The 27446-nt window shown below is 44.9% G+C and overlaps 2 protein-coding genes across 28 annotated transcripts in view; one reads left to right on the top strand and one right to left on the bottom strand.

Moving 5' to 3' along the window:
- Positions 1-6386, top strand: part of WDFY3 (WD repeat and FYVE domain containing 3) — a 157489-nt gene extending 151103 nt beyond the window's left edge. For all 26 annotated transcript variants that reach the window (XM_086889639.1, XM_086889634.1, XM_086889636.1 and 23 more), the window contains 5 exons: positions 1-97; positions 1126-1455; positions 1651-1762; positions 2038-2235; positions 2754-6386. In XM_086889639.1, the coding sequence (XP_086745765.1) occupies positions 1-97; positions 1126-1455; positions 1651-1762; positions 2038-2235; positions 2754-2874 (858 nt within the window). In that variant the 3' untranslated portion in view covers positions 2875-6386. The remainder of the gene's footprint in view (positions 98-1125; positions 1456-1650; positions 1763-2037; positions 2236-2753) is intronic.
- Positions 6387-8944: 2558 nt separating this feature from the next.
- Positions 8945-27393, bottom strand: PPM1K (protein phosphatase, Mg2+/Mn2+ dependent 1K). 2 transcript variants are annotated; one of them, XM_086889616.1, is made up of 7 exons: positions 27302-27393; positions 23841-24339; positions 23196-23296; positions 15859-16024; positions 15215-15359; positions 14250-14384; positions 8945-13769 (listed from the first exon to the last, which is right to left on the bottom strand). In XM_086889616.1, the coding sequence occupies exons 2-7, from the start codon at positions 24278-24280 to the stop codon at positions 13638-13640; spliced, it is 1119 nt and encodes a 372-aa protein (XP_086745742.1). In that variant the 5' UTR covers positions 24281-24339; positions 27302-27393; the 3' UTR covers positions 8945-13637. The 2 variants fall into 2 exon arrangements, with proteins under 2 accessions (XP_086745742.1, XP_086745743.1); XM_086889617.1 differs by having other exon boundaries at positions 23841-24336.
- Between the last annotated feature and the right edge of the window lie 53 nt (positions 27394-27446).

Here is a 27446-nt window from a genome sequence, read left to right as displayed (position 1 = left end):
TTCTGGCGGATGGAGTTTTTGCAAGTACCAGAAACACCAGCTCCAGAACCTGCGGAGATGCTGGAAATGCAAGAGGACTGTCAGGAAGCACAAATAGGTATGTCTCCTGACAAGTGCTTGGTGTTTCCCTGTTGTATATGATCTTTGCTATAGGTAGGTGAAGTCCTGTAATTATGCAGTGCAGAGTGGAATGATGGAGATTTTACCTCAGAAGGCAGTAGACATCCAGTGGGCACAATGAACAGAGCATCTGAGTTCTGTGTTCACCACCTTGCTTAAGGTAGTTTCATATTACAAGTGAAGTATTACTGTAAGTAAGGAAAAATGTTGCCCGTTGTAGCGTTTTTCCTTCTGTGAAGGTGGAACTTCTCTCTGTGTTTGTTTCTGCTGTTGGCACACTCAGTGGATTGTTCAAAAGCTAGATATTTTTAGTATGAAATGGAATTATAGCATAACAGCCGAGTTAAATCTACTGATGGAACAGCTTTAACAGAACAAGCAATGAGATCCATTTCTGCTCTTGGAAGATTTTGGTCTGTGCTTTATGATTGTTTCTTTTAGCCATCTTATCTTTCTCTTGCCCTCGTCATATTGAAGATATCATGTGGATTTGGATCCTAATCTCGTAATAATCATTAGTAGTTACTATATAAATACAGCTTTTGGTTATTTTCAGTGTCACTTGGAGTATGAATGTCTTTGGAAATTGCTTTTTCACATTAACAAGTCCAGTTGTTAATGAGTCTGCATCATATTTTTCAGTCAGAGTTTCAGCATTGCTGACTGTGCGTACTTGTGTAAGTTTTGCTGAAAGGTTTTGCCAGCTTGAGTGTTTCTGAAGTTTTTGCTCCTTTTGTCTATCATAGCCTTCCTCAGTAGGAAATAGCTTCAGCTAAGGAGTATCATTCTCTGGCAACAGAAAAAAAGTGTAAAAAGTATGAATGGTGTGATTCCTGGCAGGAGCTGAATCTCTGAAAAGGCTCTGAGATGCCTGCATGCAGTGTGCCTCTCTCAGCAGTGTTGGTGCTTGTTGGGTTGCAGGCAGTGCAGCAGCAGAATAAGGAAAAGGCTTAGGCCATAACCAGGCTCACTAACTGCACCTTGTCCCCTGTTGTGCCAATCCAGGACAGGAAGCCCACGAAGAGGACAGCAGTGACTCCGAGGCAGACGATCCATGCATAGGGCAGGACACAAAAGTGCAGGAGAGCCAGAGCCAACCAAGCAGCACCAGCCACAGGCCTCGGTCATCGTCAGCCAGAGCGGCAGCAGCGTGGTCAGCAGACAGCGGCTCCGATGACTCCAGGCGTTGGTCAGACCAGCTCAGCTTGGATGAGAAAGATGGATTTATCTTTGTGAATTATTCGGAGGGACAAGCAAAAATGCATCCCCATGCTCAGGTTAACCACCCCCACCCCAGCTATGCTGAAGCACGGCACTACAGCAAGCTCAAACCAGGTAAAAGAAACCGTGCACAGCCCTGAGTTTTATTGCTGAGTGAAATGTTACAGAAAAAGAGAAAAACTTGAATCTCTGAGGGAGATTTTGTCCTTACTACAAAGTTGCAGTTACAAGTATGTTGGGGGAGGAGGGAACAAAATTGAGAATGAGAAGATTCGCTTTATCCCACTCCCACTTCCCACTCCTTTGTAGGATACAGATGGGAGCGTCAGCTGGTGTTCAGAAGCAAACTAACTATGCACACGGCATTTGATCGCAAAGACAACGCACACCCAGCAGAAATCACTGCGCTCGGCATCTCCAAGTGAGTAGCTCACACTTGAGGACTTCAAACATTTTTGGTGCTGTCAGCAGGCAGTGTGGTATTATTGCTCATAATGCTGTTTTGTGGTGCTTCTGTTTGGGGCAGCCTTCTTCAAGGACTGAGATAAAAACACGAAAGAGAGGGAGAACTGTTCAGCTGTGCTGTGTTACACCGACTGCTGCAGCTCCATTTCTCAGAGCAGGGTAATTGGGGCGTTAGTTACCACACCAGTACTGGAAAAAAAAAAGCTGGAATGCTTTTGCTTTTCCTTGCAGGGATCACAGCAGGATCCTGATCGGGGACAGCCGGGGCAGGGTGTTCAGCTGGTCAGTGAGCGATCAGCCGGGCCGGTCCGCCGCCGACCACTGGGTGAAGGACGAGGGCGGCGACAGCTGCTCGGGCTGCACCGTGCGCTTCTCACTCACCGAGAGGCGGCACCACTGCAGGAACTGTGGACAGCTCTTCTGCCAGAAGTAAGCAGCCAACAGCCTCCTGTGGACTCTCTTTCTAAACAGGATTTTAGGTGGGGTAAAGCTGTGAAATACCTCACGACTCTGGTGAAAGATTGAGGCTGCTTAAATTGTGTGTAGGACTGTGAGGATGCTGATTTAGGGGCCACTAGCAGGCAGCCTCAGACAAAATGTATGACACAGCGGATGTGTGTGAGCTCCCCTTAGCTACAAACTGAAGTGCAAGTCTCCTCTCTGATCCACCAGGTCAGAGATGACATTTGTGGTTTTATGTCTCTGAATCTTAACTGGTGACAACAGCTGTTTTTAAGCTATCTGTCACAGTCTCATTGCATTGACTCTGGTCATCGTTTGAGTTAAATTCCACTTCTGCCACACTGCATTGCATCTCCATGTCAAGGTAAGTTAGAACAGTTTTCTGGTGTTTGAAGTCACGGTGGTGATTCCCACAGCTCAATAGAAAATGGGTAGAAATAGAGATGACTTGTGTTCAGTGATGTTTTGGGTTTTTTTCTCCACAGGTGCAGCCGGTTTCAGTCAGAAATCAAACGGCTGAAGATTTCATCACCGGTCAGGGTGTGCCAGAACTGCTTCTACAACCTGCAGCACGAGCGGGGCACAGAGGAGGGGCCCAGAAATTGATGGAGGCCTGACAAACCTCATCCAGCCCTGCTGTCACTCCAGGAACCAGTGAGAGCATTGGGAGGAATTGGAATATTGTCTGTTTACACTTAGGTTTATACTGCGTTCTAAGCACTAAGAGTAAAAAGGGATCATTGCATTGGTTTGTGTTGACAGAAGGCAGGCGAGGAGGCGAATAGCGTAAGGAGAAGAGCAAGGCCCAGGAAGACATGGTTAATAACCACAAATCCAACAGAACTGGCAGCCCCATAGCCCATGCTGATGTGGCTGTCGAGAAAATCCTCACTTATCCTAAACACCCCTTCTTGTCTTGTTTTTGTAGAGTTAGTCATCTTAACTGGGGGGAGGGGAGGGCAAGGCTTTTTAGAAGATAGTTGTAAATCTGCCTTCTTCGCAAGCAACTGTGTATATTGTAAATAGGTATAATGGCCTTTTTATCTAAATATGAACTTAACTGCCTGTTACATGGGACTTCAGATTAACCACTGTACTTTGTGTGGCATCTTTATCTCATCTATCAATTTAAATACGAATGTTTAAAAAAAGAAAAAAAAAGAAAAAAACAGAAAACTCAAAGGCATTATGTGTATTTCTGTTAAAAATCCAGTCTGTGCATGTTTGTTCTTTCAGTTGCCCACAGTATCTTAATTTAAGTGAGGCTATTCATAGAATTACATGGATTTTTTCAAAAGAAAACATTTTTGAGAATAGGAACTTGGAGTATTTTATTCTAGCTGTAAGATAACCAGGAACTAAATTGTACACTTGTGTTGCATTTTATACCAAACTATTTACCACCTCAGTGTTGTTCATATTTAATAAGGCCTCTTTTATACATATGTCAGAGCTGCAGTTTTGTTAATTACTTATTGTTCATTAGCAGCTGATTCATGCAGTGCAAGAACCAGCTTTTACCTTCTTTAGTAAATAGCAATTGGCTTTTGCATAGAGGTACAGAATTAATTCCTTGTGCATAATATTTAACCACTGTTGTCCTGTAGCTTCTCTGCAAGAAACCTTTTTGGAAAAGCAGGCATTGCTCTAAAGCAGGGTGACCTTGCTCATGTCAGAAATGCTCCTCAGAGCTCTTTGTCTTTCAGCACATGCCATCAGCTTGAGGACAGCAGTAGATTTCCATTATGGTTTTTAAGTTTCAAGATGAATTTAATTGCAGTATTTTTTTACTACTCTGTCATTTATTTTGCACTACATATGGGATGAAGTAGAGACACTGATATCTGCTGGGATTGGAGCATGTGGATTGGGGTAGGCCCATGGACTTAATTTCTGCATGAGGTCTTGCCAGTGGGTTTTTGTTTGGGTGAGGGGGGAAGAGGGAGGGCAGCAGGCAGGCTGGTGGTCGGTTTGGTTTTGTTTTTTAACATATGTGTATATATTTTGTAAATGGGTGACAAACTGATCTAGAGCTAGGTATATTCACAATGGACTCTTTTAAATAGAGGTAAGGATATGACCCAGACCAACAGAAGACAGGTGGCTCTGACAGTACTTGAATGAATGTTGTCACTCAAAGGGATGAGATTATCCTTCACTTGAAATTACTTGGGCAGGCTCTGGCAGTGGGACAGCAAATCCTTAAAACCAGCATTGTTGTTGGAATTGCACCATCAGAAATGCCAGGCCCTCTGTGTTAGGGTGAGCTCCTTCCAGAGGGTCCCTGGCACTGTGGGGGCACCCCTGTCTTCTCTTGATTTGAGCTTTTAGCAGTGAATTTGTTAATTCTGACCACTTAGTATTTACCCTGGTATCACATGTTTATGCACTGAAGGTTAAATATGTATTTTGATACTTGTTTGTTTATTATGTATGTGCTGGTCTGTAAAATGAGATATATTCCTGTTTTGGTATGTATACTAGGTCCCCAAATGAACAGAAAGGCTTCTCTAGAGCCCTTGCACACTGTTGAGTAAATGCAGGTTTGTTGAGCTTAGCTGACCCAAATTTTGGATCCAAAGAGTGATGGTCAAGTAGCTACACTGACTACTGGCTACCTGGCAGATTTGACCCTAAAAACAGGAAGAGGTCCTTAGTAAACATGTGCAGAGCACTGGAATTTCTGTGTTCAGCTGTTCTCTCTAATGTTGCCTTCACCCTTCCCAAAATGATGCAAAACCAGCATAGTTCAGAAGACAGGCTAGTGGCCTTAACGTTTTCTGTTTGAAGAAAAGGCTGTTTTAACAACTCTTAAATGCCTTTGAGTCCACAGTTTTCTTCCCCTTGCCTCCAGATTTCCAAATCACCCCCAAATTGAAGGAAGCCTTCTTTTCTGTGGACTGCAGCTTGTACAGCCACGTGGTTAAACCCTAATAAAAGCAAGGCTATGACAACAACAGGGATGTGATTCAGCGCTGAAGCCAGGACAGAGTCCTGCTGTGGGGTCCTGAGGACGGGGCTGTCGGCCACAGACGCGTTGTACAGGTGCTGCTCCGTGCCTGTGGCGTTCGCAGCGCACTAAAGAAACCCCCATTCCTTACAATCCTGCAGGGTGCAGGCTGGGCCCAGTTTAAGTTTTGCAAGCAAACCACCACAGCCCTCTGACTTAATTCTGTTCCCAAAAACTACGTGTTTGCTTGTTGGAGGCAGAGGGGGACAAACACACCTGCTTGTATTTCCTCTGGCAGCTGGTGCTGTGGGCAGCTGTGGTGTTCACGTGGGAGTGGGGTTTATTTCCATTTCATTCGAGCTTCTAATGCAAATACTTGCTTTGTTTTCCATGTAAAAATCTGTTGAGCAAAAATATACTCATGTACACTAACATTAGTAGACTGTATTCTCTGCAAGTACCTCACATGTCTTCTCCTGCCTTGTTCTTTGTAGTAAACTTATCCATGTACTCCTAACATTCGTATGTAGTGTGCAACTGTAATGTCATGCTTTGGAGGGGGGGTTGGCTGCCTCCAGCCAACATTCATCAGTTCAATAGCAAAACACTTTAGATAAGTTATTTTGCACTTTCTTATGTATAAAATTGGTAGAAACTTATATTTGCTTTGTATCATTTAAAGACTCCTTTTGTTTCGGTAAATGAACTGTGTATAAAATACTTATGCAGTTAAAACTGTTTTTAGAAAGTATTTTTAATTTCAGCAAGTTTGGTTACTTGTTGCATGACTATTAACACAGCTGACTTTTTGTGTCAGTGCAATGTATATTTTTTTTGTCCTGTTATTAACTTGTAAGCCCTAGTTAAATGGCCATTTATTTGTACAGCATCAGGAGTAAATTGAAGATAACTGGCTAAGACTGGAGTGTGGAATTTTGTACTATATTGCAGAATCCAATATCTGTTTTTTGGTGGTTACGTAAAAGGCCTGACGATTTACTATCTAGTGTGCAATCTGTGATATCTGAATGTTCATTGTATATTTGTCTCCAATGCAAAAAGGTAGAGTAACACAATTACAACAATACATGATTAAATGCAATAGTTCAGGTACTGAAGTATTTTTTTTTTTCATTTCAAATAAATACCTGCTATTTACCACCAAAAAGCTGTTTTGCATTTGTTGGAAAGACACTACATTTGCAGTTGAACAAATGTTTTTAACTCGGGACTGGTAACTAATGGGTGACGTCTTTCTGTGTCACCATGAGGAGTAAGTTTCTGGTGTTACAGTTTTGCTTTCTGAATGTGGGTGTGGCCATCCATGAGGGTGCTGCATGGAATCATGTGCCTTAATTTGTTCTTTTTTGCTTTAAATTGTAGAGTGGGAATTCAGCAGAATCTGACAGTGTGTAGAAGAACAGGCTCTGCCAATATAGCGAAAGCAGACAGAAATAGTTTTTTTTATGTCATGCTGTTTGAGGGCAGTGGGATTGGAGGAAGTTCCAGAAGCCGTTTCCATGGTCTTGCTTAGCCATGTCTTGGTTATATAGGATGGTTATGTCCACTTTGCATAGGTTCAAGTATTTCACACTCAGCCATTTCCACATTTTAAATCTTTCCACGCACTGAAGCAAATGCTTTCTATTCAACAGTTTTGGGGGAGTTACTGTGCTCAGCAGCTGCAGACACTTGACAGCTGCAGCCTGACTGTCCTTCTGCTGCCAGGGAGCAGGTCATGGATGAATGTCACCAAAGCATTCTGAGCCAGGTAACCATGCCAACTGCGGTTTGTGAGGTCTGGCATTGCCTCCCACTCTATCTGGGGAGAGATTTTGTACCAACAGCAGCACCAGACTGCTCTGTCCAACTGGGTCATTTACTGTATGCAGTATTTCAGGCTCATTTCTCCAGGCAGGGTGGAGAGTGGAGGTGCCAGGAACAAGCATTGGGAAGTAGAGTCCACAATCCTGGTGGACCTTTTGATGGGATGGTGCAGTCCCAGCCCTGTAAAATCCCAGCAGGCATCATCTGGGCCAGCAGCCAATTTTTGCAGTGAAATGAGGCACTTGTTGAGTGACAGGGCAGCTCCTTGCAAGTGCCCCAGCCTTTGGCTCTGGCTCCACCACAGTTCCTGCCAGGTAGAAGCACCACCCAGGGCCAGACATGCCATTTAGTAGGTAAAACCAAATTTGTGACAAATTTGCTGTGACTAAATTGTCTTTCATGACAGGTGCAGTAAGTCAGTTCAGAAAAGTGAGGCTGAGCTGCTTTCCAGGCTTGGTGTTCTGTATAAAATGCATGAGTGTTTTTAAGGAATTCCTGACAGTGGGATACATCTGTCTCCATGTCAGGACACAGATCTGATTCACCAGTGAGGTTACAGTGCCACACCGTGTAGGGAGGAGGGTGGGGTAAGCAAGCCGAGGAACAGGGCTGATGTTCTGGGAGCCAAATCCTGCCCTGTCTTCCTGGAGAAGAGTTGCACTGCATTGGATGTGAGCCTGGCCTCCCAAAAAAAGGGCAGTTTGTAAGGAATGGGACCAAACTTGGTCACGGATGAACCTTAGTGCCATTTTGCCTACACCAGAGAGCACCAGAGCCCCTGGTGCAGGAGCTGGGCAGGAGCCGAGACAAGCGCTGGGTGGGAGTGTTTCCACTGTAACACTGAGGGCGGGGAGATGTAGCAAGGCTCTGCCCAGCAGCAGTGATGGAAATCCTGTGCGAGTGAGGTGCGGAGAGTGGTGCTCACGCGAGCATCCAGGGAAGAGCTCCCAGCCCCTGCCAGGGGCAGCTTCTGAGAGCTTTAAGCTCTCCTTAGAGCTCTGCCTAGAGCATCTTGAAGCTGAGGATGGAACCACTGTGGTTCCCTGGTGCTTGGCTGCTCTCTCCCGCAAAGCAGCAGCCCACAGGGATGCCCATTACAGGGTAAGTGCCCCAACTGCAGAGAAACCCAGGAGCCATTTCCCAACTCCTGTGAAAGGGCAGAGATGTCCAGCAGGTTTCCCAATGCCACCCAAGTTCTCCAAATTTACCTGTGTGAGCAGTGGTTCAAGACCACCATGGGACACGTGCATTTATCCAAGAGCTGATCAGCTCCAAACTGAGCTGAGATGTGGATTGGCAGCAAAGGAGAACAGAAAAGGACTCTGGTCCTAAGAAGAAGTCCTGGGGCTCAGCTGTAGGAAACTGCTAAGACCTCATTGAAGTCAAGGCTGCTGTTTTCAAGGGAAAGAGAGTAAAATAGGTTTGAGCCCAGCTGTGAAAAGCTGTGTTAACTAAAAATACCAGTGATCTCAGGGTTACTTCTGCAGATGAGTTAAAACCCGTGGCCCTTACATTTTCCTTACAGTTTCTTCAATTGTAACAGAGCAGCTTTGAATTCTTGCAGCAGCAAAAATATGTTTTCCTGCAGAGGGCCAGTTTGTTTCCTTGTACTGTCACAGGCTGGCATTGCTCACCGTGACAGCCACCCAGGCAGACAGAAATAGTGAGTTAGAACGTGACGCCCTGGTGCAGCAAAGCCCAGAGACAGGAGGTACTTTGCACTGGCTATTGCTGGGAGAATGTCTTTGCGGGCAAAGGCCTGGGTTATCAGAAGCTTGTTATGGCAAGGACTGAGGCCCGGGGCTAACAGGACTGTTGTGACACAGCTTGAGAAGTTGGAGCTTTTCTGGTAATTGGCAATGTGGTGGAAGAAGAAAAACCCATTTGTAGTGACACAGCTCCTAGAAGCCAATTCTTTATTGAAAGAACTTGTAAGCATTCCTGTACAGACTTAGCTGCTCTAATGTAGCTTTGAGTTGATGAAGATGAAAAAACATTTTTAAAGAAAAAAAAAAGCAAAATGGATACCTCTATAAAATTTCATAGTAGATGAAATTCAAATGCTGATTACACCGAAGATAAACATCAAACCACAGAAATTACACACAGCCCCAAGGCAAAGCATGTAACAAATGCACACAATTGTACTTAAGTCTGTATGAAAGTTATGACAGGCACGTCAGTTCTGACTGCCCAAGCACTCCATATCCCGGGACAAGAGGGCACCTGATGGGTACCTCTGCATTCAAAACAGCAGTTTGGAACCAAGGAATTCCTGGAGTGTACTGTACATTCGGCTTCTTGGGTGAGTGAGCAACGGCCTGGCAGAGCCCAGCTGAAGGTGTTTAAGAGGAATTATTATTAAACCAGTTTCACTGGTAGCTATTGTTCTGTGCTTCTCCCTTAGCTAAAAATCCCAATGGTTTTGACTACAGCATGTCCACTGGCTGAGACAGAAAACGTGGCTCATGGAACCCTGACCCCATGGACCTCGGCAGAAATCCTGTGGAGAGTCTAAGCTCCTCTCAATTTCCAAATATGTAAAAAGCAGTGATATTGCTGATTTCTCTCCACACCTTCATTTTCAGCTGCTCTAGGATTATTCTCCAGCCCTGAGCATTTCAGCCCAAAGGGACTGACTGTAATGAAGGCCTGTAATGAAGGACTGTAATTCATATTAAATTAATTACTGGATCTCTGCCCCATTTCAGTCTCTTGTGCTATGTTCATCATCCAGAGAGACCAGCTCTCCTAAATCCAGGCTGCAAATTACTCTTTTCTGAGTTCCCTCTATAAGGCATGAAACCCCCAGCTTTCCAAGTGGTGGAGACACTTAAGTTGGAAATCCATCTGCAGTCACAGCACCTCTCCTAGTAAATCCTCCAACAATATGAGCCCCATCATGCCTTCCATATCCTCACAGTAAAAATGAATACTTTGCTGGACAGCATTTTTGCCTTTCTGCACCCACAGCACACACTCCTGCAGTGCCTGTACAGAGAGAGATTCCACTGCTCCAGGGGAGGATGTTCAGGCAAGAAAATATTCTTATCAAATCAAATGGGTTTCAAACTCCATCCCCTAAAAGGTAGAAAAAAGTGAATGTTTGCTCAGCAGGTCACCCATAATGTTTGGTTCAGTCTGTCATAAACAAAAAATACTCTTTTTGTTGAAACCTCGGATGCATGGGAAAGACAGTGATCTAGAGAGCAAACATTCCATTCTGTTTAATTCAAAGTGTGAGATCCTTCACTGTCCTGGAATAATAAATATCTATATAAATATATATAGCTGCTCTCTGACAGGCAGCTGCCATTGTTGCTCTTTGTCTTCAATCTGAAGGAGCTCTGCTGTGCAGGAGGCTCTTACCAGTCCCTTTTGGGGGTGGGGGGGGTACTGTGGAGCTGGTTGATTGAAGAGCTGCCACGGGCTGCAGGAGGAAAGATAACCAGCTGGAAAACCTAAAGTGTTTATTGGGCCTAGCTGGGATGGAGCTCATCTCCCCACAGCATACTCACAGTGCTGGGCTGTGTATTGGCCCCTGAAAAGGGGCTGGTAACATTCTTATTATCTTTATCTTGACCAGGTTTTGGGTTTTTTTTATTTTCTCCCCCCAGTCCCCACCCTGCTGAGGAGGGGAGTGATGAGAGCAGCTTGGTGGGCAACTGATGTCCATCCAAAGTGCACCTTGCATGGTCCTCTTTGGCACCCAGCATGGGACACAGACAGCTGCAGCTTTGTATCCAGTGTGTTATTGCTACAACAGCAGCAACTTCCTGTGGGAGTCAGGGAGATTGCTGGCTGCACTGCTAATCCTTTACAAGGCTGAAGCTGGGAACATGTTAGTAGAACAAAGGCTCTGGGCTGTGTCCTGGCGTGGATGGCCTTGCTGTGCTGCGGGAGCTGTCTTGTCTCCACAAGAGGATGAGGGAATACATCTCCCTCTCCCCGCTTTGGACTGGTGTGGATGATTGTGCAGGTTCCAGAGGTCCTTGTTCATGTTTACATGAGATGCTAATGCTACTAAATAACACCATTGGCACAAAATGGGGTTGGTGGAATCTGGTGCCATCATGGCATAAGAGAAGATTTTTGGGTGAGGTAATATTGAAATGTGCCCTAGGCAGCCGTTCCCTGTCTGGCAGGGTGTGGGGAAGGATTTGGGCAGGTTCCTAGCACAGGTTTCACCTTCCAGAGCCTGGGACTTTCCACCTGAACTGGCAACAACCCTGGCTATCCGGTGTGTCACCTGATGGAGGGGTACCTTGCCCACCCCAGTGAAAACCAGCAACTTTTGCCCCATACTGGGGCCTGGTCTGTGCCTATTGAGCCTCAGTTCAATGCTCTGAGGGGGCTGGGCTTGAGGCAGGACTCAAACAGCAGCAGCAACTGCAGGAGTTGCCCCAGGAGTGAAAAAGGAACTGGACAAAGAAAACAAGGAGTCCAATAGAAGGGACTGTAGGTGAGATGGTGCCTAGGACTCCTTCCCAACCCAAGTGTTTCTGCAGTAGTAGAGAAGCAGCAATAGCAACCACCAATACACCTTAATCTAATCATCCTCTGTTTCACAGAGCTTTGTCTTATCCCTTCCTTGGTAAAATTTCAAAGAAGATATGGATGAATCCTTCCCCTGAGAAGGATCCCCTTCCCCCTGTTAGGAGAAATAAAAGCCCCCCAACAGCAACCATGCTGACCTCAGGTGAGCACTGAACCCCAACCCTGGGGAAAATCTGAGGAGAGAGAGGGAATTAGGATTGTAAACTTGTAGTAGTGTGCTCACTACACGGCCAGCCTGGGCACCAGCATCCAGTACAGCAGAGATTTACACACAGCATTGCAGTTGCAATCCAAATAAGTGCATTGCACACACCACATAATACACCAAGTGATGGGACAGACTGCTCTACCAGGCCACCCTAAACACCAAGTACTAAATGCTGTCAGTACAACACAGTGATCTGCTGGGCCTTCCACCACAGACAAGCCACATGGAGCAACTGCCTAAAGGGTAACCCTGGACTAAATGGAAAGGGATAAAAGTAATGAAGATATGTATTTCACATTGGAAAATCAGAATCAGGCCAGGCGCCTCAGAATTCCTTTTTTTTTTGCAAGGTGATTTAGTATCAGGCAACTTCTCTTTCATTTTGTTTTGTTTTTACAATTGTGCTGTTGGAAGCATCCATAGAAGGAAAAACACTGTGGAAAGGCTGAGAAAAGACCAATTCTTCTCTGCCCATATTTCACTGCCATGGGAGGTGACAGCTGATGTGGAATGGAGGAAAGAAGAGGTGAAATGAGGCACACTGGGACAGATCTTTACTTGTGCCAACATGTCACCCACAGTCATGTCAGAGCACTGATATCAGCTGGATCAGAGCTCTGCTCCTCCCGTGTCTCATTGGACACAAGAAGGGAAGTGGAAACACTTCCTTTAAGTATAAAACTCCTTTCTGGTGTCTGAATATCTGACATCTAGAAACAATACCCAAAACTTACAAAAATTACCTTTCATTATTATAATGCTCTCTCCTTTCTCTAGCTTGTTTGGGGCATTTTATACCTCCTTGTGTACCATGGAGAGACATGAAAGACCACAACTAACCCAGACACCTTCAGCAGAGGGCAGGAAAATCCTCATGTTTGTATGAAGAAATAAGTTGTCTTACACATCAGATCTTGAAGAGTAAACTCTTTGACATTAGCTTATTTTCTTTATTTAAAAAAAAAAAAAAGAAGAAGAAGAAGAAGAAAGAAATTCAAGTTGATGAGAGTCTCTGGATATCAAAACTGTGCATCTTTTTACCTCCTCCGTGCTTCTGTCAGGCACAGACAGCAAAGAGAAGACAGTGCAAGGGGCTGATGCATGGTCCACAGAGACTGCACAGGCTTTGGACCCAATGGAGAAAGGTTCCCATCTGTCCAACAGCACAAGGCTCCAGCCTGGTCTGTCTCCTTGGAGCTAGGGGATCACAGATGACAGCAGTGAGAGCATAAAGCAGCACTGTCTCAGGAACTTGTACAGCTACAGCAAATGCCACTGGCATCAGAACCTAAACATTCCAAAACTTCTCCTTTATTTTTCACCCACTTCTCCTGGAGTACAGGGGAGTTTTGGGTGGCTGCAGCAGAAAAAGACAACGAACCCTCTTTCTGCCTACCTAAGAACATTGTGCGTTTGTTCCCCTGTGTTTTATAGGACAAGGAAGCCAGCATGTGGCTCAGGGACCCATAGCTGCCAGGGAACTGAGGGTCCTGGGGAATACAGGTAGGCATGAAATGACTGTGCACTCCCTCCAGCCTCAGGTGAAAGCCCAGAACCTCATCTGTGTGAACAAAGTGATGTGTGGAGCTGCTGGGGCTACAAACCCAGGGTGCTGCCCCGATGCCACCTGGAATAACACGGGCAGCAAGACACGGGCAGCCGTAAGCAACAACAGGCACTACGCACCAAGGGAGCAGCGGCACCTTCTAACACTGGGAACAGAAGGGATGGACAAGACACTGAGTCAGCCTAGGAACAGATGGAGGTGTTCTCCTGTAGCACGCTGTGTCCAGGTGACGGCAGGAAAGGATCACCGGGGCATTGTCTTCATGCCCACCTCCCGCTGGAAGCGAAACTGCGGCTGAAGGAGAAGGTCATCTCCCCGTTCTTGTACTTGCCCCAAGCTCCAAATGGCACTATGACAACTGTGCTGTTGTCTTCAGAGCCAAACTGCACTGCCTGAGAGAAGAAACAAAGTGTTGGCATCAGTGTCTCCTTTGGAAAGGGAAAGAAGTGTCTGGCTTCACATGGGACAGCATGCCCTGAGGCCTGAGAGTTCCTTGCCCCTTCCCAGCCCTGATGCTCCGTTCTGGTATGCCCTAGAGCTTCCCATGGGATGTGCCACCACCCAGAACCATGGTCAGAAAGGGGCCATTTCTGTCTATGACAACTGACATTTTCAGCACAGGCCTAAGCTGCAGTTACAGTCCCATGCAGTTCAATGGACTGTGAGCTAATCAAGCTAATTGATATGATGCCTGGCAAGGATGTGGTGAGACACAGGATAAGGAAAAGGCTGCAGGACTGGTGAATGTCTCAGCCAGCACCATTCAATTCAGTTGAATGCGTGGTATTGTGTAAATAAAAAACCCCAGTTTTTTTTAAAGCCAAGCCAGCCCAGCCAGGAGCCCTTGGTGCCCAGAGAAGCGCTGGCATTACCTGCTCAGTGACCACGTGGGCAGCCTCAGCAGGGTCGTGGCACTGGCTGATGAAGTCGCAGATCTCCTGGCTGTTCACTATGAAGTTGATGCCGTCGGTGGTCAGCACCAGGAAGCTGTCATCTGCGTGGTGCAGCTGCAACAGAGGCACACAGGATGCACGACCCTGGGTGAGTGCTGCAAGGCAAGGGAACTGCCCCCATATTTTTACACCCTTGCAAAGCATTTTTTTTTTTTCCCCCTAGGGGTGCTGCATGCTCTCCTGCAAAATTTTTCCTGAAGCTGAGGATTTCATGGAAGACACGATAGCACTGCAGCCATCTCCCTAAACCCCTAATGGGTGGCACTTCATTGGGACCAAAACAATATAGTTCTTGGGGCCCTGGGAGGTGCATTGGGGAAAAATAACAAACAGAATGCGAGTTGACAGGAGAGCTTCCTGCCAAAGTGGAGGCCGAATACCTTCTGGGTGTTTAATTTGTTTTCTAGATGACTACAGAGCTTTGGTAAGATACATGCCACTGTCCTTTCCTCCTACCCCTCTCAACTGTGCAAATCTCTACAAATCCTACTTTTTTGATGGCAGCCCATCCATATCCCACCCAGTTCTCAGTGATGGTTTTGTACCAACATTAACCTCAAAATGATTCATTTGACCACAGGGCCCAAACAGACTAATACCTGTAATGCATATCATGTTATCTTTCTTTCCTCATCATATATATTACTGTCAGAAGTGGGATTTAGAAGTTGATCTGGTGAATTTAGTACCAGATTCTTTTCTGTCCTGTTAGTATTAATCTGAAATAACTTAATTAGAGTTTCTCTCTGGTTACTTCAGTAAAAATAAGGTGGCCATCAGGCTTCACCTGGGCTCATGTCATGTGGGTACCACCACAGCATCAAATACCTATGTAGCCCCTTAGTCCAAGTGTTGCTGTCCCTGTAAACCAAACCTTCTTTTACCTGAACCCTTTTTGTTTCTGGCTGGGCTATCACACCACTGTTTTTAAGATCCAAATCTCCTATGCTCCGTGTCATTGCAAGTCTACCATTCACATGAGGCTGTCCCAAACTGTTCCAGGAAATGAAGCCACCAGACTTCTTAATCCTGTCCAGAGGCACAAAAGAAAAAGCAAATGAGTTACTGCTTCACACCATTACCCCCATCTCTATCCTCTATTTCTGTCACTAGCTAGAATGAGGAATGATGTATGGAGAGCCTGAGCTGGGAAGCTGAGGGCTGGCTTTAGCTGTTTGAAGGGCTCCATGGAAGGGATGTGTCTTAGTGGGCTGAGTCCTGACTTGGGAATCACAGTGCACTTACTCAGGTTCTAACTTTGTGATTTTGGACAGGTCTGAACCATGTGGTCATAGCTCTGTTCTAAATCTCAGTAATGCTGATCTTACTGCTGAGACAGTTTTTCCTCATGGAGCCCTTTCCTCTAAACAGGGCCCAGTGCATTAACTGGAGCTTACTGCCAGTTCAGAGTGGTCTCAGGGCTCTATATTCAACTCTGCTTTCTTCCTGGCCCAACCCAGCAGCAGAACAGAAGCCCATCCTGAGTGAGGCTGTGCTCTAGGAAGCCACATCATCAGCCAGCAGGTACCTTTCCTTCTCCTCCTTTCTCTCTGGAGTATGGTCAATGGTGAGTTTCACGGCCTTTCCCTTCCGGCACAGCAGAGCACGACTGTCTCCCACACTTGCCACAACCAGCTCAATTCCATCTCGGAGCAGAGCCACTGTTGCAGTGGTCCCAGAGTTCAGCAGAGTTGCTACAAACGTCATCAAAGAGAGAGGTTTTAGCACCGCCTCAAAGAGTGGACTCATTACAACAGCAACAGTTTCAATTGGTAAAATGAATTCAACTTGTGCTCTACCTAATCAGCAAGAAACTGCTTTTAAGTTTAAACTAAATTTACACGTACAAAAAAAAAATAAAATTAAAAAAGCAAGCATGCATGCATGTAGGACTGGGGGAAGACAGGGGAGGTGGGAAGGATTAAGTGTTTCTGTGCAACAACACGGCTCCATGCAAACAGGGCAAGTGGGATAAAAGTACAAGGTACAATGGTTTCTTTTCATTTTGCAGCAGTTTTTCAGCCCCATGAGCTCACCTCAAGTTACAGGGTTATTGTCTTTATACCTGGCTCAGTCACTGCACAAGTAGGTCACCGTGAAGGTGATGGCTCTTTCCTTTTGCTAGGTGCTGAAGCAGGCAATTACATAGTAAAATATAATTATAGTTACAGTAATTGTAATTGCATATAGATCACCAGAGGGAAAGCAGTAGATCCATTTGTGGCATCCTTCTATTGCTGTCAGAGCTGTTACACTCCCCCTCTGCTTCCCCCAGAGAAGGATTCAGCAAACAGGCTTCCTGGCTTTTTCCACGAAGGAGCACTGCTCCCTCCACACCCTGTCAACTTGCTGGAGGGCCCAGCAAAGGTGAAGCTGGATTCTGGGATTCAGCCTTGCCTTGTGCCTGCAAACTTGTGCAGGTGGCAGTGGCTCTCTGGGCAGCATGCCCAGGGCACTGCTGGGACCACCTGACAGGGGTTCATTGTGAGTGCTCAGAGGGCAAAACAGAGCCCTGGTGCTGCCCTCCTTCTCTACAGGGCAAGGAAGTGAGCTGAGCTGAGCTGACTGACTGCACTCAGGGACCTGCCTGGATTCACTCATGCAAGCAGATTTAAGGGCTTCTCATTTCAACTGCTACAATGGGCTGGAGGAAAAAAAAAATAAAAACAAAAAAAAAAAACAAACAAAAAGCAAACAACAACAAAAAAACCCTCTTGAAAAAGAGAAATGCAAGTGTCTATTTCAGGAAAAATATCTGTAGTATCATCTGCAGTGAAGAAAATGCCAGAAAAAATGCTCAGCTTTCCTAGTTTGCTTTTTGAAAAGGCAAGTCCCACCTTACTGCCATTATCTTCTCTTCCTGCAAATTCTGCAGAGGAAACCCAGCAGGAGATGCCTGGAAGGCTCCTGCTGACTTGAGCTATTACACTAAAATGTCTGGACAGGACCAGCTACTGCCTGGAACACATTTTTACCTACAGCCAATGCAAATCCCCTTGAAAGGCCCTCTGTAGGTCACCTGCATTCTGGGCTTATCCGGTTATTCCACTTTTTCAAAGCAAGCCAATTCAAGATGAGTTTTGGGCTTGCTTAGGAATGTGACTCCCCAGTTATATTCTTCGTAACATGTCACTGTCTTTCCACCACTGCTTCTGGAGAGATCAGCTACAACTACACGTGCTCCTACCTCTGGCCTTGCAGCCCTGACCCTGGAGTTACGGGACAGATTTGAAACAGGACTTTGTGTTGGAGACCAAGGAATGCCAGGCAGCCCCAAATCTGACCAGCTGCCAAGAGATAGCAACAGAAATGCAAGAGCTGTGAGGTCTCAGCACCCTGTAAGTCAAATGGGGCTGGGAGTAAACTGAGTAAAATGAAGTCACCAAGCCCTGGAAGATGCATTGAGCCTTGTTGTGCAGCAGAAGCAGCGAGTCCATGAATCAAAAAAACTCAAACACAAACCCTCACAAACAGTGTTAAATAAGCTGGTGTTATTATTTAAAACAGGTATTATTACTGCAACAAGGGCTGGGTTTAGCTGAACCCTGAGCCAGCAGGTCAGCAGTGACCAGCAGCCATGGTGGCCACAGTCACACCTCGGTCTGTGCCAGGGCTGCACAGGCTGGGACACTGGAAACTGGATGTGGCAGATTCTGACTATCCAGGTGGGCACTGACATCCTGTTTCTTGTCTGAAGCAAGGACCAGCCCAGTGCAGAGTCACTTTGAGGCACATTATGAAAACATGATATTAAAAAGTACCAGTGCAATTAGAAATTTTAGTAGAACCAGTAAAATACCTGTTTTAGCCAACAGTTAGAACAGGTGAAATAGAGCAACCTATGTAAAACTACCTTTTTATTTTACAGAAGATACATTTTATTTGGATATTGAAATTAATGGAGCTATTTTCCCATTTCATTCTTGTGGTTTTAGAACTATGTTGAGAAATATATAAAAACTTAAATCATAATCTTCAGTTCACAGAAGACTGGAAACATTTAAAATTCAGGTGAATCTGCATATTTTCAATAAAAACTCCCAAAGAAAAGAGCTGCTATCACAAACTCAAGGGCTGGTACTAAAGAACAAGATATTGTTCAGAATTGTAATGGACACGGTGACTAGAACTTTATATGTATATTAATTAAATAGCACTCCTAGGAAAAAAAAAAAATACATGCTGCTCACAATCTCTTCCTTGGATCCATGGTCAGGATGTGAGAACATGCATGAAGCCAGATGTAGCATTATGTGATTTCTAGCACAGCTCAAAACCACAGGAATGATGATGGGATAACATAATGCTTTTCTACAACTGCTGCTAGTTTAACACAGTTGGTTTTAACAATTAAATAATTTATTTTGTTTTCCTGACAATATCACTATAAAACTAAGATCTTTCAATAGGTTCTTAACACTCACTGGACAACTTCTACTGCAAGTCATCTCAACTAATGTGACAAAGAGGATGTGGAAACCTTCCAGTAGTCCAGGCTAGGAACCGCTGGACTCCTTCACCTGGGACAAAATTAAGCAGATCTCTCTTTCCACTGAAGCCCAGCTTAAAGTGTCCAGGGCCTCCAGTTCTAGAGCTGCTGACCAGGTACAGTGTCTGCCACAAATAACACGCACACAGAGGCAAATAGGAAATTCACCCAGGGACTTTGTTTAAACAAAATAAACCTGCAACACTGGAGATGCAAGAATAAGGGCTGCAGAACAGGGGATGGAGTCAGTCACTCTCAGATCTGCCTGCACTGCCCTGTGCAGGTCATGTAGAAAGTACCTGCACCTTTGGCCTTGGTAAATCAACCTTGGTATTTCTGGGGAATTACCACTGTTCTTACCTTCTTGCTAAAGCTGTGTGACAAAACCAGTTTAAATTCAACCCAAATAAAATCTAAATTTTGTTACCCCTATGAAGATAAGTAACCAACCAACAGATCAAATGAAGAATTTTATCAATGGTAGAGGGCCAACTGTCTCATATATGGCAAGAGTGGCCATTCTGAAGAACATCTACTCCCTCAAGGTAATTAGAGCAATATGGAGAGTTCAAACCAGTGCCAAATGAAATGGGGCCATCTTAAAGGCACTGAATAGAAGTATATGAATTGTCCTGTCTAATGGAAAAATAGGCAAAATAAACATACCTTTAATATTGTAATTAGTATCTTCTAAACTGATTAGGTAATAATTAGGGCTCTTGGATAAACAGGCTGCCTTTATAATGCTGATAAATTTATGAAATATTCAAGTACAATTTCTGCAGCTCTCCCTTTTCCTCAGTGTTGCAGGTTAACATACTTAAAGAAATAAAAATATTTTTTTAATGATAACTTTAAAAAACAACAACAAAACAAACATTACTTTAAAAATTTAATTACTTTAAATAACTTCTGCTGTTTGTCAGCATCATTAGATTCAAGAGTAAGAACCCTTTCAAACATGGGTAGACAAGTTAATACCTGGCTATGTTTTAAGATGGCTATTCCAGAAGTGAGTGGCCAATGTGATTAGAGTTGGATGCACTGAATGTGGAGGTTAATGGACAAACTCCCTCTTGTTTTCTCTGGCTCACAGAGAACAGAAGCAGTAACAATACCTGGTAAGACTCCAGTAGGCCAGAAGAGGGTTTGTCTCACATTTCTGCAGGGAAATGCTCAAGTTTCCTCAAGCACAGAATTTAATTTCCTATTTCCATCCTTGCTGAGCAAAGTTTTCAGCCTTTACATTTCAGTTTTTATGGCTGGTAAAAAATAGCAGAAAATTCTGCCCATCTCTGGCAGTTGTCCTGTGGATAATGACATTTGTTGAATGTGAGCTTTATGTTCTGTACCTAAATTTATAAGTGATTTGAAAGTGACTGGCTATATTTAAATGCATGGAAGGGAATGAAAACACATTTTTGAAGAGGTATCAGACACCAAGCTTCAGGGCTCAGGCATAGGTCTAAGCTGTTAATGATTACACAGGATTTAGGCAGAGAACAGATTATCCCAAACTTGCCTAAAGCAAGTTTCTTATGCTTATGTATGAAACAACAGGTGTAGGTCACTGTCAGAGGGGTTACTGGACCAGGCTCCAGCAGGCCAGTACAGCACTCCAATAGCACTGGTGAACTGCATGCCAGACACAGCAGCAGTACCTGGAACACACACATAAACCATTTTTATTATTGAAAGCTCACAGGAGCTACCATGATATGTATTTTCCATCCCTAATTACAAAAAACTGTATCACTGTTAAGTGACCTACAGAGTCATGTCCTCGAAGACATAGCTGGGATCTCCAACAAGGCACGTCTCTAGTCATGTTAAATTTGTGCCTTATGTAAGGTTTTACCCCTTAAATAGCACTAATAACAATGCCTCGAGCATGCCATTTTGGCCATTTGATTTGGATTTGACCAGGGGTTCAGTTTTCTTCAAACACCCAGGTACAAGTTTTAAAGTTGGTTGTGTGTTAGTAAAGACCTGGACATTCTGAATGTGCACAGTTTTTTTTGCAGACACAGTGGAAGGGAGTGAGCATCTGCTGGAACAAGTGGAAGCTATTATTTTGGACTTTATCAGCTATGGCCAGGTTTCAAAAGGAGGTCAGACTTGGGGATACAGCAAGTTACACTGTCACCCACCATCCTCAAGATACTCTAGCAACTATCTTGACTCTCACATCCAGAATAGCCACACTTAATCAGAAATTTTGCTGGCAAACTGAATCAATTTGGAAGCAGGCTTCTAACAAAGACATATGCCAAACACTGAAATTTTATGTAACTTCTAAAACATCAGCAACAACAAAAATATCCCCACAAAGCAGTCAACACAGTATTGAGTTATTTTAACAACAGATATGCAAGGAGTTTAATCTGTTCAGAAATCCAGACTTGACTTTGCACCCTGTTACTCCATTCTTTGCCTTAGAACTTGATTTTCGGCCAAGAAAAATAGACTCCCTTAGGGAGAGCCCCCAGGCTCCTGCAAGCGCTTGCAGGTGCTCAGCCTACCTGAGAAATACCAAGTGCCTGCCAGAGCATGGCCTCCATGGATGTCTGGCAACTCTTTTACCATCTATTTTGCTTTTTTAATGAAGGCAGCTTGTGCAGTGTCCTGATAATGTTTTCTAGCATCAAGCAGCACCAGTTAGTTAAATGGTATGAAAAAATCCTATAAGCAGTTCTAAAATGCTCTGCTTTCTGCACTGTTTGTCTGCCAAATGTTATTGTTATCCAATTCTGTACGTCACACCTACAAAGTTATGACTGGAAAGTTTTCAGAAAAACAGAATAACACACCCAGTAGAGTTCTCAATCCTTCTCCTCAAGGAGCTGTTCTGACACAGAGGTCACTACAATGAGCCAAACCAAGAGCTGTCTTACAAAGAGGCAGGGAAGGGGACAATTAGATCTGAAAATGAAATGGTCTGATCCAGGGAAGCACACAGGGAAGCTGTCTCGGACTTGGGTTGGTAAGAAAATGTTTTTGCAAAAAGGCTCTGGAATAAAAAGCACATCTTCTTTGCTGATATCTCTCAAGAACTCAGCTAAAACTCAGCCCATAGGTCAAAACTCTGGTCTTTTTTCCACACGAAATACAACGGGAAAATGACCTTTATAGATGCAATTCTCCTTTTTTGAGGGCTGCACCTCAGGATTTAAGACTTTTTTCCTTGTCCCTGGTGCAGGCTAAAGTAAGAGGCTACCTGATCTGCATTTAAGCCTACTTAGATTCATCTAGCAGTTAAATCAGAAAGCCACTCAATTACTTGATTGTATTCAGCCACTGCTTCAGAAAAGCAGCTTGAGAATACAGTATCACTTCAGTCCTTACAGGGCTTCTTGATTTCCAGTCTTTCTTGGAGACATGACTTTTAGAGTTCCAGGTCTTCTGGAACAACCTCAGTTATTTTGCCAGTGCCTGCACCAGCACTGGGACAGTTTTTTTTGTTTGGTTGTTTGTGGGGTGTCTGTATTGGTTTGTTGGGGGTTTTTTTCTGCTATGTGTTGGTGGTTTTCTTTTTAAGACTGGCTAAACTGACTCTCAAATTGTATCTCATGGCCAAGAAAGCTCCTGTGACAGAACTGGGACAGGCACTTCTATCTCCCTTCTTAAGTTACTCCCTATAAGCTCCACTTGCTGCAACTGGAACTTCAGATGTACTTAGCCTCTAGACACATAGACAAGAACTTCATTAACAGGATTAAATGGGAGTCTAAAAGGGCTGGTGCCAGCTTCACCACAGCCTTACCACAGCCAAACTTGTTTTCTTCTTCACTGCTTTTTTCCCTTTCCCACTCAGCTACTCCTGTGACTCTGTTTGTGCAGAAGCAATATCGATTGCATTAATTTTGGCTTACATTCCTCCTCAGGTGCAGCAGCCAAGTTAGGAAGGGGAACTTTGACACTGTTGCTTTAAATCCACAGTAGTAACAGCTTTAAAACAAACAAATAAACATATAAAAACACCAATTCCCCCAACTCCCTAAAAAAAAAAAGGGAATCAAAAATACCCCCCTCCACATTTCCTACCAGTAAAATTATGGTCTTTGCAAATCTAAAAAATTGTCACTCTTTGCTACCTCGACAAACATATTCCCTTTCAGAATCACATTAAGAGAAATTCAATGATAACATTCAGATTCAAAACTCCTCCAGTAAATTTGACTGAGGCTTACAGTAGTTATTTAATTTTTAAGACATAAAACATAATTGTTTTATTTGCAATAAGTGACCAGAGCAAAATCCTGTGTTAAGTAAAATTGTTTTCAAATGTTTTTCTGGACATTTTACTGCAAAACTACTGAGCAAATAAGACAAACTTTATTCTCTGTACCTGTATGAGTAGAATATTTTTTACCTACCATCTGCAGAGAGATTAGCATGCCTTCCATATGCTTTGTCTATTTCCAGAAAAGCTTTGCTCAAAACATTTTCCAAGTTCTCCTCCTCAGCAAGAAATTCCCTGGAAGCAAGCAAGCAAACAAAGAAATTAAACTTCTTTCCAAAAAATATACATCCTGATCAATCTGTTTCACAGTCTTAACTCCTCCCTGCACCCACTGAATGACGCTGGACTTGAGTGAAAAGGTAATGTGATTTTACTAACTGTGTGAACTGAAAGCATAATCCTGTAATTTTGGAAATATCTAAGCTCCTTATCCAGCATCCGGGGATGTGATAGATACAGAAGAGTGTAAGCAAACACAGAGACCCTGTGTGAAAACAGTCAGTCCGCACTCTCCCTGCGCTCCAAGACCTTTCCCAGAAAGGGGGCACAGTCGTGCTTTCCTCTCCTGTGTTTGTGCACTTGCCCAGCGGGGCAGGCACCACATAGATTCAGTAATTTGTAGCATGTCAGTTCCATCCGGCGCTCCTGCTGTCCCTAAGGACATGCGGCTACATAGCCTGGGAGGATTGGCTACAATGTACAACCCACTGGCTACCTAAGGAAGGAATCTCGGCTAGAATTTATTTGTCACACATTCATTCCCCCGATGAGCACTTACTTAATATATTTTTCCATGTACTTATCACAGAAGTCTGCAGCTGCCGACCCTCCGTGCCCATCGTACACTGCGAAGTACAGGATATCCTCTGTCAGCTGAGCATAATCGAAGCGGTCCTCGTTTTCCTTTCGCTTCCCGATGTGGCTGGCGCAGCCCACGTTGCTCAGGCTCACTTTTGGGATCGGCTTCCCGTACTTTATGCTGGGTGGGAGGAGGATGGGTTCGTCGATGCGATTGTCCCAGATGCCGAAGGTGTCCCATGTGGTCGGCCGCCCGCTGCCGTCGGGGTCGAAGCGGGAGGCGCGGCGCTCGCAGGTGGAGAAGGAGCAGGCGGCTGCGGGGCGCTTCTCGTCCTGCAGCAAGCGGGACGTGAGCGCGGCTCTCCTTCTCACTTGGAACCCTCCATTCCGTACCAAGCTAAACAGAGTAGCTGTGGACATAACTTGTCTTCGCAGAGATTCGTAGGGAAAAAAGAGCAGGAGCAAAAGATGCGCAGCTGCTGGAATGTTTTGGAGAGCAAAGGGAAAACGGTTCAGGAAACAAGAAGCACAGGAAAGGGAATTTTCAGTTGCATCATTCAGGAAACAATGTCACCCTGAGAGCCCGCTGATCATGCGGAGCACCGCACTCACTGGAAGCGACTGCAGCGGGATCTGCGTGACTCATCGAGAAACTATCCCACACTCGGCAGCAGCCCACATCCAAGCCCGGCTCTGCACACTGAGCCAGGGAGGCACTTCTGCTGGCCCCCTGCAGAATCACATCCCGAATTTTCAAAGGTTGAAGGATGGAACAAATGGGAGTGATGATAATGCTAACATATGAAAATATCCGATAAGATTGTGAAAACGAGTTTATCTTGCATGCTCTGAAGACACCAGCTGAGATACCTGCACTGTGACTCTCAGGGGGAAAGGAGAAATATATTTACTTAGATTTTAATTTTTTTATCTGCACGTGATACTTGGTTCTGTCACATTTATGGAGGTCCTGAACAATACTTTTTAACACAGAGCTGTGAAGTTAATTGTGATTTTTTTTATATATATATATATATTTTTTTAATGCTAAGAATGACTACTCAGAGTGTATTCATGGACATCCCCAACTGTACACACAAACTGGACCCTCAAAAAACCCCATGCACCTATTTCCTGTTTTGTCTGGCTTGAAGTTCTCTGCCACCTAACCCTGAAATGGGATAACACAGACAGGCAAGATCTTCTACTGGATTCTCAGATCTCTTTTTCAGTCCAGATAAATTCAAACACACCACTTGGCTCAGCACAGACAAAAATTTGCTAATGATCATTCCCCTAGCAGGCTGAAAAGCGTAGAAAGATTGGATTATTTGACCTTTTGTAGCGTAACACCCAACTTGACCCTAGTCCAACAGGCTGAGATACAGTTTGCAATAATTACATGTTGTTCCACCACAGTAATTTGAACTGGACCACACAGATCACTGTAACTAACCACACTAAAGATATAAGCCCAGTGAGGGATTTCTAACTTAATTGCTCCAAGTTTGCTAAGGGCAAAATTATGAGTGAGAAGAATTATATGGCGTAACAAAAGATCTAAAAATACCCAGGCTTATGGTGAATGAAAAGAAAAAAAAAAAGAAAAAAGAAAAAAAAAAAAATGACAGCAGGGTGATCTGACACAATTGAACAGCAAAGAGCAACACTTGTACCCCAGAGACACTTTAATTCTGGACTGGAGTGCCTTGCTGTTGTCCTTTGCCCAAGCCAATCACGACTGCATCTCTGTATCTGAAATATTTGTTAAAACTATGTTTTAAAATTGCTAGATAAAAATCTGTGTACTCACAAAAAACATGCAATCAAACATAACTTAGCAAGGGGTTGCCTTAGTAGAAAATGGCAGTGACAGATCTTTTGGGAGGCCTTCAGCAAACGTTGTTCCCAGCTCAAAGCTTGTTGCTTCAGATGCTGTGGGTTTAACTTTCATGCAATTCTTAGGTTGCATGAAAAGAGGAAAGGTTTCTTTACTTAGCACTTAGAGGTTGACTGTTGACTTGATAGAAGGCTGAATGTTCTGGAAATCACTGTTGTTGCACCAGCTGAATATGGAACTACTTGAAATCTTAAGATTTTTCCATTTACTGCAAGGTGATGGCAATATCACATCCTTATTTTTTAGCATACTTACAGGTATTTTACACCTGGTTTACTTCCTGGGGCTGCTTTTTCCTTCCTCCTATCCTTGACTCGTAACAACAGCACATTAACTTCCTTCTGTGAAACACAGCACGACCAAACCAAAAGCCTGCCAATTAGCAAAACCCACGCTTGCTTTCACTTCTGTCAGCTTGAGAAGAGAACATGAAATGCTTGCTATATTTAGACTACCCTGTATCCACAGCATGAATCAGAGGATCAATCCAAACTCACAAGCTAATTAATGCATTTGTTCCCTATCAAATTCAGCTCTCACCAGGCAAGTAAAAATAGTGACGACAGTTTTTCTTTCCAAGGGTCTCTGCAAGTCAGGAGTAGGAACCTGCTCTTTGGTTTGTTATGTAAACAGCTCTGGACACACAACAGTCTGTGCTTTCCCAGCTGATATGTCTGCAAACACTGAGCAGACCCATCCGGGCAAAACAAGGCTGAGGTAATGAAAAGGGGGGCAACTGGTGTTAGAGACAAAGTCCAAGATGGACAGTTCTGGATGGAAATCTGCTTTCAGGTGCTCCGTCTGATCCTGTTCATCTGTGCACATTTTCCTGTAGAGAGACAGCTGCCACAGACAGGCACGGAAACACAGCACTTAAGGTGGGATGAGGTGATTAAAACTGTAGTTCTACAGGCTGGCTGCTGCTCGGCAGATGGAAATTTTCCAGGCTGCCAGAAGAAAAGGGGAAGAAAAGGAAACCCGGAAGAAAGGGAAGGCATGTCTGCTGCCCCAGGGGATCCGACGTATGCAAAAAGGAATGCACAACTCCAAGTGCACTTGCCTCGCGTTCCTTCCCGACCCCACGGATGTGGGCAGGACCCTACGGTTCTGAGTGTTAAGCTCGTTTTAAAGCAGGTGCGCTGTTGTTTTGTCGGGTTTTTCTTTTTTTAAAAAATCCATGACAATCCAGTCTCGCCTCCCTGCCTGGACAGCAAACCGCACATGGACAGCAGCAATTTAAAGATGTCACTCCCGCAGTTTGCTCATCACGAATTACCACAGGCCGCGTTTATTCCGCGTATATCAAAGCCGCGGCGTCCGGCGGCAGCCCCTGCGGAACGCCGGCCGTGCCCAGCCCCGCTCCGTGATGTGCCAGACCCGCTCCCCGACATTTCCAGCCCTTCCCGCCCAGCAGCCGCGGCTGAAGGAGAAGGGAGAGCGGAGCGAGCGGGAGGGGCAAAAGAAGGAAACGCTTGTCAGCGCGGCCGCCGCCCCCCGCCCTCCCTCTCCCCCGGCCCGTGCCCCGGGCAGGCGGCCCTTACCTCCTCCCGCTCCCGGGCCCGGCGGCGGCAGCGCCCCAGCGGTGCGAGAGCGGCGCCTCCCCGGCCGAGACTGCAGCGCGGCCCCGCCGCCGCCGCCCGGCCCCGCCCCCCGAGCCCCGCCGGCCAATCGGGCCCGGCGGCTGCG

The sequence above is a fragment of the Cyanistes caeruleus genome, chromosome 5 (genome assembly GCF_971803275.1).
Source record: "Cyanistes caeruleus chromosome 5, bCyaCae1.hap1.1, whole genome shotgun sequence".
Classification (NCBI taxonomy): domain Eukaryota; kingdom Metazoa; phylum Chordata; class Aves; order Passeriformes; family Paridae; genus Cyanistes; species Cyanistes caeruleus.
Note: the sequence above shows the minus strand (reverse complement) of the source record. Positions and strands in the feature narration are given on the sequence as shown.

Bases quoted from the DNA above. Each gene is read 5' to 3' on its own strand.
- PPM1K (XM_086889616.1), bottom strand. From the start codon at position 24,280: ATGTCCACAGCTACTCTGTTTAGCTTGGTACGGAATGGAGGGTTCCAA. The intron at 16,025-23,195 runs GTAGGTAAAAAA...TGACGTTTGTAG, and splicing joins TGCTAATCTCTCTGCAGATG to CAACTCTGCTGAACTCTGGG. The intron at 13,770-14,249 runs GTAATGCCAGCG...TTCTTCTCTCAG, and splicing joins CCCACGTGGTCACTGAGCAG to GCAGTGCAGTTTGGCTCTGA.